Source organism: Heloderma suspectum, chromosome 7, assembly GCF_057233095.1.
Source record: "Heloderma suspectum isolate Gila_16-S chromosome 7, 16-S_ref, whole genome shotgun sequence".
Lineage (NCBI taxonomy): Eukaryota > Metazoa > Chordata > Lepidosauria > Squamata > Helodermatidae > Heloderma > Heloderma suspectum.
Genome location: NC_139464.1, coordinates 41029552 through 41041829, shown reverse-complemented (window position 1 = coordinate 41041829; position 12278 = coordinate 41029552). Strand labels below are relative to the sequence as shown.

The 12278-nt window shown below is 47.5% G+C and overlaps 1 protein-coding gene across 11 annotated transcripts in view; it reads left to right on the top strand.

Annotated features, from left to right (window-relative positions):
* The window catches only part of LOC146339583 (parvalbumin, muscle-like), a 33762-nt gene that overhangs the window by 6377 nt on the left and 15107 nt on the right, over positions 1–12278 (top strand). For 7 of the 11 annotated variants that reach the window (XM_084809813.1, XM_084809814.1, XM_084809815.1 and 4 more), the window contains exons 2-3: positions 3059–3153; positions 5702–5919. In XM_084809813.1, the coding sequence (XP_084665939.1) occupies positions 5760–5919 (160 nt within the window). In that variant the 5' untranslated portion in view covers positions 3059–3153; positions 5702–5759. Of the gene's footprint in view, positions 1–3058; positions 3154–5701; positions 5920–12278 lie in introns of those variants that run through there. The other 4 variants (XM_084809820.1, XM_084809819.1, XM_084809821.1 and 1 more) reach the window with 2 other exon arrangements.

The following is a 12278-nucleotide window of genomic DNA, read 5'->3' as shown; positions in this document are numbered from 1 at the left end:
TCACAGGTCTTCTGGTTGTTGTCGCCTGCTGCTGGCATTCTCCACTACTCACTCAAGAAGGATTCCTCTCTTAAGGCTTGGCCTTGCACCACTCTTGCACCTTTCCCCGTGGTAACTGCCACAGAAAATTGCTCTCCAGTAGCACCTTGCCTGGAAATTTTAGGTGGCATTCACTCACTCACTCACTCACTGCTTGAACTCCTTCCCTGGCAGGCCTGGCATTCTTTCTGTGGCAAGAACAGGCCGCCTGCTGTGCTACAGAATCCCTCCTGAAAGCCTTCCCCGTTTGTTCTCTCCTTACAACCAACTCTGTAACTGGGGCTATTTGGCCCAGGCCAGTTATAAATCTGCCTGACTAATTTTACCTCTACTGCTGCCCAGCCATAAAGAAAGATTTTACCGTGATTGGTTTAGACTCCCTTACAGCTGGGCTGTAGGCCTAGCTAATAAGAAGATCCCTCCCTTCCAGCCTCCCAAGGTTATATTTTACAGCCAGCTTAAGACTCAAAATGTCATCTATTCTGTTTCGTACGCAACCATATAAAATATTTACTTCATGAGGGCTGGGGAGAGGTCCCAAACTAAATACCAAGAATTCTAGTGAGCAAAGTGGCAGGCTCAGGGCAGGGGCCAGTGGTACGCCCAGGAACTGAGGCAGGGAGCCCTTTGCTTTGTGGAAGCCTGGGGCAAATTGACAAAAAGTTTACAGACACTTGCTTTTTGCCACCCTAGCTCACCGCCGACACTATATTCAAAAAACCCAGCCACTGAACTCAGCTTGGCACCCCCTTCAGCTCAGCACCCTGCGTGACCACCCAGCTCACCCATGTTTATTTTATTTTTATTTATTACATTTTTTTACTGCCCAATAGCCGAGGCTCTCTGGGAAGTCCACAATGAAAACCATAAAATACAACGTAAGTTGTATTTTATGGCTTATAACTTAACAATTGTATGGTTTACAACTTATTTCTCAGTGGCTGCACCCAGACTCTGGACCTCCTCTCTTAGGGAGCCTGTAGAATAGCAGGGCCAGATCATGGGTAGGCCAGGCATCCCATCAGTAGATCATGGACAAGAACCCATTGGAGTTGCTCCTCCTCTTCACCATTGCAACCAACTTGTTCACCTGCCCCTTGCCCTGGCTCAGAAAACAGTGGTGGTGAGGTGAAGGAGCAGTAAATGCCACTGCCTACCTGCTCACTGGCCCTCTGCCTGTCAAGCAAGCAAGCAAGCAGTAGCAGTGGTGAGAAAGAGGACAAGGAGCAACACCAGCTGGAGACAATGGCAATGAGAAGGTAGATTCACTGAGGGAGGGGGCCCACTGAGAGTGCCTTGCCCAAGGGCCCTCCAAAACCTGGAGCCAGCACTGCACAGCAGCCAGCTCACATAAGAGGTAAACACAGAGATAGGACAGGACATTCTGCTGCAGTAGTCGCATCTTTACTTCATATTGGGGGGAGGGGACTTCCCAGGGCAAACATATATGCATCCATGTGTGTAAGCTGTATATGTAGTAGCATATAATAAGTTAAAGCCCAGTTGTCATCTTTCTGCAACACTGGCACTTCTTATCCCCAAACATTGATGATGTCACAGACTGTTCACAAATGCTTGAACTGCTCAAGGTGAAGGGTCAGATTCAGAGGCTTGATAGGGCTAGGTGGAACCTTATTGGCCCTTTTGTGTCACCTGACCTCTTCTGAAGTCAAAGCTGCATTACCACCTTCTGCCCAGGGTGGCACCCAAGCACAGCAGAGAGCAGGTCATCCCCTCCCTCTTCTGGCAGGCTGCCATGGTGGTGCAGAGTGTAAGCTGCCTACATCTGGTTATCAGAAGACCCCAAATAAGACCTCTGGCATCTTACAGGAAGGTGGAGTTAGGTTGCCTTAGGGGTGGATTAAATATAAGAGCTGCTCAGCAATGGAACAAGCTTCCTAGAGATATTTTTCTCATTGCAAGGTTTCAAGCAAACATTGAGAAAGCTTCAAGTAGAGCTCCACCTGGTGTTTGGTGCAGACAGAATGTTTCGTTGGTGTACAGAACACCAAGGTTGTGGAGCTAGGAGCTAGTGGAGGGGTCAGTTCAGGCTTGAGAATTTCCTCAAAGGCAATGTCTGAAGAAGATCCAAGGAGATTCACAAGGTCCAAAGGAGAACTAGGTAGCAAGGGAATGCTAGACCAACACCCAAGAACAGATACTGATCCAGCAACCATCTGCCCAGAGTTGAGGGCATTACAGCTTGAGCTCTTAAGCCCTGCCCAGGGCTCAGCTGCAGATCATTAGAGATGCCTTAGAAAGTTCTTACTCACAAGGAGAGCCTTACTCATGAGTAGTCCTTTACTCACAAGGAATTCTCAGGCAGGCACGTCTTCTCCTGGCAGCCAGCTGAGCTTGCACCTTCAGACATCTGCATTGCCGTGGACTAGGTGGGGGCTTTCTGCATTCTGAGGAGATGGATCTATAATGCTACTTCTAAGGGTGCTGGATCCCCCTAATCACTCCAAGGTGTCTTGAAACAGTTGGCTGCTTTGATCTCTCCAGGGGAGCCATGACAACTAGAGGTGTTTAGGTACAGAATGCTCTGTTTCAGACAATGGATGTAAGATAATCCACTGGTTCTAGAGATGAGTGAGAAATATGTTTCATCCAGTGGTTGCTTTTTTTATGGATTTGCCATATTTGCACCTCCTGAGCCATTTGGCAAGCCAAGGAAGAGTTGCATATAGAAATTGCCTTTTCTGAGCTTTCTAATGCAACTCATCTCAGGGAAAATGTCCACAAAAATGTGCATGTTAGGGGGGGAAATGGCATTTCTGCAATGCAAAGTACCTGGAAAAATGTGAGTTTAAAAAATGTGCACAAAATTGTCCACATTTCAGAAAATGCACACAGGGAATGTACTAATTTTCTTATGGAATTTTTTTTCATTGCAAACTCTTGTGGAAACAGAATGAGCTTGAACTAAAAAAAGCTCAACAATCTCACTAAGACTGAGATTGACAGATCTGTCCATCCTCAACTGGTTCCCTTTCAATTCTGTGTCTTTTACATATAGAAAGACAGTGCAAGCAATGTGTGCAGACGTGTCCAGCTTGTGGAAAGGAGGAGCAACGTATATTGCTGGGTGTTGAGAGGAGAGAACAAAAGCAGGTGAGGAGCGCTGAATAAATTTGTGACTCCAGAATAAAGCTGAAACCCTTTCTCCTCAGTCCTTTCCTCTTCGGTTTTGGATGTTGAAAACTCACAAGATATTCTCAGAATTTTCAGACATTTGCTTAATATTCACCAAACATTGAACATCAGCATTTGGACAACCAATGATATTTGATATCAATGTTTGACTTTGCAGTTTGATTTTCATATTTGATATTTGACAGTATATGATGATAGCTGACTGTGGTTGCTAGTTTATGTCAAACGAAGGTTAGATCTATATCTAAACATATCTTATATACAGTAACACTAAGGTCACTAAAGTAAAATCCATTGCTGTTGATAATGTCCCTAGAATCCCCCAAGAGGGCTTGGCAGTTCAGTCCAAGCCTTCCCCAGCACCATCCTTTCCTCAGCACAATTTAGCAATTTGATATGCAATATTTCCATACTTCAAGATATTCAGAGCAGGGTAAAACAAGGCCAGCCCAAGACATTTTGCTGCCTGAGGAAAAGGACAAGATGGCACCCCTTCCTCCATTACATGTACAGAAGCCAACAGGATTCATGGGTAAATTTTACTTCAGTATTGGCGCCAAGGCTAGCTTAAGGGGTGAAGGATAGGCCATGTGGCTCACACACAGCTCTGTCGTCCAAGAGAGGGGGATGGGCAGGGGGCTGCCACTGATTCCCCCCAGTATCTGCCACCTGAGGTGGTTGCCTCACACTGCCTAATGGTAGGGCCCGCCCTGGTCAGAGAACATGGCTAACAAGCATAATCCCACTGCTCCCTCATGCATTCACTGAACAGAAGACAACTGCATAAGTGAATTGGTTGCTAACATGTTTTGAAATATTGTATGAACACCCCAAAGAAATCCACCAGATCTGAGAATGTCACGCATTTCAGCAAAACTGTGTTATTCAGACTAGCTTTTAACTGCTGAACTTGCTGATTAGAGCTGCAATTACTGTTTTCCCCCTTGTGTTCAAAATTGTTATGTGATTATACCATTTATTGGTTTTGTTTGTTGTTGTTTTAATGCTATGGTTGTTGTTTTTAACTGATTGCACGGATGGTCCCCACCTTGGAGGATAGTGTATTAAAAGGCAGGCAATAAAAAAGGTTCTAAACAAACAACCATCTGCTCCAGAGATTGAGGAGACAACTCAGGCTTGCACTGATCTAACATCATGTTTTTAAAGTAAAAATGCAGTACATTTCATTTGCCCTGTGTGCTCACAATTCCCTGCTGTAAGGACAGTACAGTAAGTCTGCATGGGATAATTCTCATAAGGGTCTTTCTGTCTAAAGAAGAAATGTGAAGCCCTGTGTGGGTAAGGTTGAAATGCAGGATTGGTGCTGCATCAGGGCATTGTGGGATGTTTAAAATGGCAGGCCCTGCAAACTGCAGCACTGCTCCTTCCCACCAGCACAGCTAATGTTGATTGCTGCCACAGGTAAGCCCACCAGGGGAAGGCCACTGACATCGGTGGGCACTGAAGTTGAGGGATCCCTGAAACATGGTGCTTGGGACCCTGCAACTAATAGTATTTTTAAAAATATTAATGCTATGTTTGTCACACAGGTCAATGTTGCCAGCTTTATGAGTGAAGATGAACTGTTTGTACTCTTTGTTTGAAGTGAGTGGATATTTGAGAGATTAGCTGAGTTACAGGAAACCCCAAGCCTGATGCATGAAGTGCTATCGCGTGTGTGTGTGTGTGTGTTGTTTTTGCTGCAACAGATGGCTACCTCATTGTTCATGTGGCACCAGACCACGTCCAGCCCAAGACATTTTGCTGACTGAGGCAGAGGACAAGATGGTGCCCCGTCCCCAGTTCACATACAGAAGCTGAGTGGACGGGCAATTTTCTTCAACACTGGCAATGGGACAGCATTTCTACCACACCTGAAGGCACTCCTGAGGGAGTGCCAGGCAGGCCACTTGGCCCACAGCTCTCTCTCTCAACACTTTGCTGACACCTCTGAGCATCTGCCACTTGAGGCAACTGTCTCACTCTGCCTAATGACAGGGCTGGCCCTGTGTGGCACAAGTCCCTAGGGACTTTGAGAATCACTGGTTTGTCAGTCATCCCACAGGGTTCCCTCCTTGCCACATCTGATCTCATCACCTAAACTGATGGTTTGCAGATGTCACTGACAGCTTTCAGTGACTCCTAACTAGCACTGGATTCATAAGGATGACCAAGAGATGTCCGACTCTGCATCTCACTTTCAGTCCCCTCAGGTAAAAAAAGAAAAAGAAAAAAGTGCTTGCTGGCTCATGAAATATTGCCAGGTAAACTAGCATTTGGCAGGGTCCTCTCCCTCTCTCCCTGGCTGATGGGAGTCATCAATTTTCTTTCCTTCATATACGGCTGCTCTCCCAGTGAGCTCCCATTGAAAGGCTGCTTGAAAAGGGGAAGGGGGAAAAACTACATCAGACTTTTTCTTTGATTGCCTGTAGGGTTGTTGTTTTCAGACGCTTATGTACTGCTTCACAAAGCTTCCATTAAGTAATACTGCTTTCATGTTAAACAGCCTGCTCTCTGTCCTGGCTTGTGGATAAGGAACAGGTTTTCAGCCTGGACACTTCCAGATGTGCCACAGATGTGCCTATCTTGGCCATGTTTGCAACTGCCTGAAGCATCAAAGAACTCTGTGCTTGAAAGCAATAAATGTATACAGATATGCCCTGTACCAGCTTATGGAAGGAAAAACTGAGCTCTCTTCCAATTGTCAATGGCAACATCTTGCAGGTAAATATGATTAGCCATCTATAATAATACAAGAGGATGTGCGTCTGTCTGCCATCCATCAGTGCCATAGTGCTGAAGCTATGAAACCTAGACACCTAAAACTTGGCTTGCATACTTAGGGACCCGAGGGCTGTGCAACTTGGGGTTATTTTGTTTTTTAAAATGCATGAATTAACTAATTTTAATGTGCCCATATGGCTGAAGTCTGCAGCAGCATCTTCAGTCACTGCTTGACTTCTCTAACCAGCATATACCTTTGTAATTGATACAGTTTGAAGCCAGGGGAGATTAGTAGGCTGAGACACAGTTATGTGGCTTCTCCCTCCCTGCTACTGTGAGGCAGCCCCCTCTCAGAGTACTATCGGGGTGCACCACTGCAGGAGCTGTGTCTCGGGGTGCCAGCAAGCATGGCTTCACTCAGGGTGGGCATAATATGTACAGCTCTGTCAGCAGAGTAAGTTTGTTTGAAGGCTTCGCTGTATCGAACTAAGGCTATTCCAACCTGTGGGATGATGTCACGCCCATTTGCTAGTGGTCTATAAATAAAGTGTCTCCAAAATACAACTCCCTAATTCAGTGGAATCACGCTGATATACTGTCACTGTCATTCCAGAAGGCAGGACAAGAACCAATAGTTGGAAGTTGCAGGGAAGCTACTATTGGCTTCCCTGCAACATTAGGAGAAACATTCTAACAGTGAAGGCTGCAAAGGTTAAACAGCCTGCCTCAGGAGGTGGTGGGTTCTCCTTTGCTGGAGATATTTAAGCAGAGGCCAGATGGCCATTGTCAGGGATGCTGTCATTGCATCCTGTACAGCAGGTCCATCCTGCATTGAACAGATGGTTGGACTAGATGACCTCCAAGATCCCTTCCAAAATACAACACCCTAATTCAATTGAATCATGCAGATGGGCTGTCACTGTCATTCCAGAGGGCAGGATGAGAACCAATAGTTGGAAGTTGCAGAGAAGCAAATTTCCCAATACTCTTATCTCCTGGGCTTTCGTTGAGTATTCCTGTTCTTCCATTGTGTGTTCCTGTTCCTGTTCTTTTGGCCTGCACCCATGTCTGATGTTGCTATGGTTCTAGAATGACTGCCAAGCTAACCCTGACATCCTCAGATTGGCTTTGGATGTTTGGAGACCCTGGGGAGGGAAAGGAGCACAAATGCTTTACACTTCCTGTTTTGCATCTCCTCCCCACCACCTCACCCCATTCTCAGCAAGAGGTACACGATCCCCAGTGTAGGAAGGGACATTGTTTTAATTTTTCTGTGTTAAAAATTAAAACTGTTTTTATTATGCTGTATTTTGTATGTTTGATGTATTTTTATGAATTGCTGTAAACCACCCAGAGAGCTTCAGCTATGGGGCAGTATAGAAATGAAATAATAATAATAATAATAATAATAATAATAATAATAATAATAACAACAACAACAACAACTTCTCTACTCTTAAGTATTGGGCTCAAGACTGCGTAGCTGGAATCTGTTTGCCCAAAAGAATCTAACCATTGTCAGGGATGAGTGTAGAGGCCCTGATGACTATGAAAAAAGTACCAGTTGCCCCTCTTTCATTTGGAGAAGGGGAAAAGGCAAAACATTCCCCACCCCCCTCTCTCTCACTTATTGTTCCCTCTTAACATGGATTATGAAGACTTCCCCAGACTGGTGCCCTCTAATTGGCTTGGACTGCAACCCCCATCATTTACAGCCAACAAGGCCAATTGGGGAATGGTGAGCGTTGCAGTCCAACCCATCTGGAGGGCACCAGGTTGGGGAAGGCTGGATGATGACTCTGTATGTCTGTAACTGCAACTGAGGTCAGGGGGAAGTGACCAGAGCTCTGGCTGAGCAGGTGCTTTGCAAGCCAAAGGTCCCATGTTCAATCCTTGGCCTCTCCATTTCAACAAGTCAGGCCACAAGCGATGGGAAAGGTCTTCTCTGGAGTTACTAGTCTATGCGGACAAATAGGGCATTGTGTAGTTGTATCCTGCATTGCAGAGCCTGCACTGAGCAGGGGGTTGGACTCAGTGATCTCCAGAGATCCTTCCAGCTCAATGATTCTATTTTCTCTGACCTGATATATAGCAGCTTCCCATGTTCCTGTGCATTATGGCAACTTCTGCTTCTTTCTTTCCTTAAAAAAAAAAAGATTCTAGTCCATTTGGCTGGAGCAATAAATGGGAAAAATAAATATTCTTTGAAAAACACAAAAAAGTCAGAAGCCAAAGTGTGCTGAACAGACTTTCCATGGGATGCAGCCTTAAGACTCTGTGGCCTTTCTGATTGCCAGCAGAAGCAAATTAAGTAAATATATATACAAGGGGCCTAACGTTCATAATTAATTTGGAAGTCTCAGAATATTCCTTTTCCTGATGCACAGTAGAGGTGTGTGTGTGTGTGTGTGTTTAGCTCAGATTCTGCAAAGCTCTCTCCATAATTTACCCTCCAACTCTTGATAGGGAGAGCCTTGAGCATGCCCCTGTTCCTTCCTTCCCACAAAAGTGTCAGTGTAGTAGCCGTTGGGGGAGGCGGGGGGGCCTCTTCCAATCCATCACACCCTTCATCCATTTGGCACACCCTTTAAATAGCCGCGGCCACTCAAAAACGCATTTCCACTCCGGGGACAAATAAACAGAGGTTTGATCATCGCATCCCGCCAGATTGACACGTGGAAGAGGTGGGTGCCAAGCCAGGATTATTAATAGTGCCGCTGATTAGTCAGGGGAAAGGTGAATGCGATGCCACCACCGTCCCCTGAGCATCTGACACTGGCGGCGGGGGGGGGGGCATCGCATTCCCCACATAGACAAGGCAAGGCTGCTATATAAGTGGGGTGCCCACCCGGGTTTCACCTTCCCGCGAGCACCTCCCAGATCCGCCAGCCTTTCCCGGTGCGCCTCACAAGCATCGGACAGGTAAGTTTCACAGGAGGGGGAGAGAGAGAGAACCCCCTTATTACACCAAGATGGATCTGCCTTTGGATTGGGGCGGGCAGCGGTACAATCCCCCCCAGCCGCCACCCCGGTCAAGTCAAGCAAACTTCTCCGCGGGCTGCTGCCCGGAGGAGACGACGACGCGAGCGTCTTTCCTTGCCCGACGAAGGAAGCATGGGACGGAGGACGCCGGGGACAAGGCTGCAAGGAGGACTTGGGGAGCAGGGAGTGGGAGAGGGGGTGAAACACACGGAGCCGGACTGAGGGGAAAAGATGCCTCTCAAGCCAGGGTGTGCGCCGCCCCAAAGACAGCTCCTGGAGTTGGGCGGAAAGAGAGAGGCTGGCTAGCCGGGCTCTGGTGGGGTGATACTTCTGGCGCGCTGGAAAGCCCAGGAGATGATGAGCAATCCCTCCCTGCAAGGGTGCCCACCCCCGCCTCCAGGCGCCGTCATCTGCTGTGCCTTAGCTGGGGTCTTTGTTACCCCGCCACCCCCCTCCGCAGAAATGTTTGCAGCCGAATTGCTTGGGTTTCCGTTTGCTCGCCCCAGTAGCAGTTTGCACTTTTTTGAGCATCCCTAGTGGCCTTCGCCAGGTGTGTGTTTAGTCCGTTATATATGCGTGCTACTTGCCCCAGTGTAAATGTGTTTAATCTGGCTGGGGAGAAAGTGTGTGTGTGTGTGTGTGTGTGTGAGTGAGAAAGAGAGAGAGAGAGAGAGACAGAGACAGAGAGACTGCAGTTGATTGCACAAGAGCCAAATCGGGAAATTGAAGGATGAGGAAGGAGTATGCACCAGTTTGTGGCTTGGTGGTCCAATGAACACTCAGGTTTCAAAGAAGATAGAAGAGCTGGAGATGTCTGGGGTCCAGGGGGCTGCTGAGTAAGGCCTCGGCAATGAGGGACAGTGGGTATCAGGAGTACAGAAGAGAAGAACAGGAGCTACTAACATGGCATCAGGCTCCTTCCTTCCTGGTTCTCTCTCAAGTTTTTTCTCAAGTCTAAACTTGAGACTTTTCTCAAGTCTAAACTAAGCCAGGGTGTGCGCCGCCCCAAAGACATCTCCTGGAGTTGGGCGGAAAGAGAGAGGCTGGCTAGCCAGGCTCTGGTGGGGTGATACTTCTGGCGCGCTGGAAAGCCCAGATGATGAGCAATCCCTCCCTGCAAGGGTCCCCATCCCCGCCTCCAGGCGCCGTCATCTGCTGTGCTTTAGCTGGGGTCTTTGTTACCCCGCCACCCCCCTCCGCAGAAATGTTTGCAGCCGAATTGCTTGGGTTTCCGTTTGCTCGCCCCAGTAGCAGTTTGCTCTTCTTGAGCATCTCTATTAGCCATCTCCAGGTGATTTTTCTTTAAGGTCTGTTAGATGTGCCTGCTACTTGCGGAAGTGTAAATGTCTTTAGTCTGACTGGGGAGAAAGTACATGTACATGCGAGGGAAAGGTGCGTGTGCATGTGTGCGTGTGTGTTAAAGTCTGCAAAGCTTGCAGTTTATTGCACAAGAGACAAATAGGAAAGTTGAAGGATGAGGAACAAGTATGTGCCAGTTTGTGCCTTGGTTGTGCAATGAATGCTCTGGTTTCAAAGAAGATAGCAAAGCTCCAGGTTTGCGATGTGCAGTGTAGAGGGGTGCAGCTTTGGCTGGACCTTAGGGCCAAGGATCCAGGACCCCGAAGCCCAGGGGGGCCCAAATGAACACCCAGAAAGTAGCAGGTGATGGGGGCATCAGGAACAAACTCCATTGTGTACTTGTAGCCATGATGGTGCTATGAGTGAAGTGAGCTGAAATGCAGAACTGCACATGCTCAGAGCTTGTCTGCTTTTAATTCAGGGGTGGCAAATAGTTGCATTGTTGTTGTTCTAACATATCAAGGATGTAGAAGCAGCTGGAACACTCAGGTTTCAAAGAAGATAGAAGAGCTGGAGATGTCTGGGGTCCAGGGGGCTGCTGAGTAAGGCCTCGGCAATGAGGGACAGTGGGTATCAGGAGTACAGAAGAGAAGAACAGGAGCTACTAACATGGCATCAGGCTCCTTCCTTCCTGGTTCTCTCTCTCTCTCAAGTTTTTTCTCAAGTCTAAAACTCAAAGATCCTGAGGTTTCAGTCAAGATCTTTAGCAGCCTTCCCCAAATCCAGACTGGACAAAGAAACCAAAGTACAACGTGGGATGCTTCAGTTCAGACCCCAAAGGCAGAGACTTGTGTGTTTAAATCAGGATCTGACAGAACCAAGTAGATTTAACAGCAAAAAGGACCCCTGGATGAGGGGGTGGGGCTCAAGCCACTCTCCATCCAGGATTTGCCTCCTCTGCACCCCTGGGCATTTATCTCTCGTTGATCCTGGAACTGGGGAGGAAAGTGCTGGGGAGGGAAAGGGGCTGTGGGGAGGTATGGGAGAGGAGGGGGACTCTGCACATGTGGGGTGTGCCCTTTTTGCTGTTAAAACCTGATCTCACCCCAAACCCAGTTGATTGCTGCAGACCCAAGATGCATTTCTGCCAGATGAAGAGTTCTGTATCATTGCAAAGCTTGTATTTCTCCTATAGCAGTAAAAGGCAATGAGAGTGTTTCCCCCCTCCTGTTTTGCACATTGTATAACAGATGATACAAGACGGGTGGGCAAATTATGGCCATCCAGATGATTTGGCCTACAATGCCTATCATACCTCACCATTCGCTATGCTGCCTAGGGATGATGTGAGTTGTAGGCCAAAATATATGGAGGTCAACAAGTTGTTGAACCCTGTTGTATCGTCCATCTGGAACCAGAGAGTGGGACAAAGCTGTCAATGGCAACATTGACCAGAATGTTTCACATGGCTTATGAGAGCCTTCTCTAACCTGGTGCCCACCAGTTGTGTCAGACTATAACTAAGGTGATGGAGTTATAGTTTGGAACATCTGGAGGATGCCAGGTTAGGGAAGCTGGTTTAAAAGTTTCATAAAGTTGTGTATTTTTGTTCTCCTCCTCCTCCTGGCTTATACTTGCTGACCCTATGCACCTTTGGCACCTTTCTCCGAACTGGTGCCCTCCAGATGGGTCAGACTACAACTCCCAGGACTCCTGATCATTGGTCATGCTGGCTGGAGTGGGGCTGATAGTTGACGTCCAAAACATCTTGAGAGCAGCAGGTGGGGGAAGGCTGACATGTGGATCCTGCAATGCTCTTTAGTACTGTTGCTCTGCTGTTTTCAAACAGTTGACTTCAGGAGGGGAAGGGCTGCAGCAAAGCAGGATTGTGCTATGAGTTCAGCTCTCCTGTTCTTCAACCACAAAGGAAGGAGAGGCCCTGGCTTGACAGCCTGTTCTAGCCCTACCCTGCTATTCTCATCCAAGTGCTCCTGCTTGATGTGGGTATCTCTTTAGGTCCCATTGATCTCAGAAGCCTCTGCTGCATGTTTATTGGAAGCCATAAAATAAATGAGGCG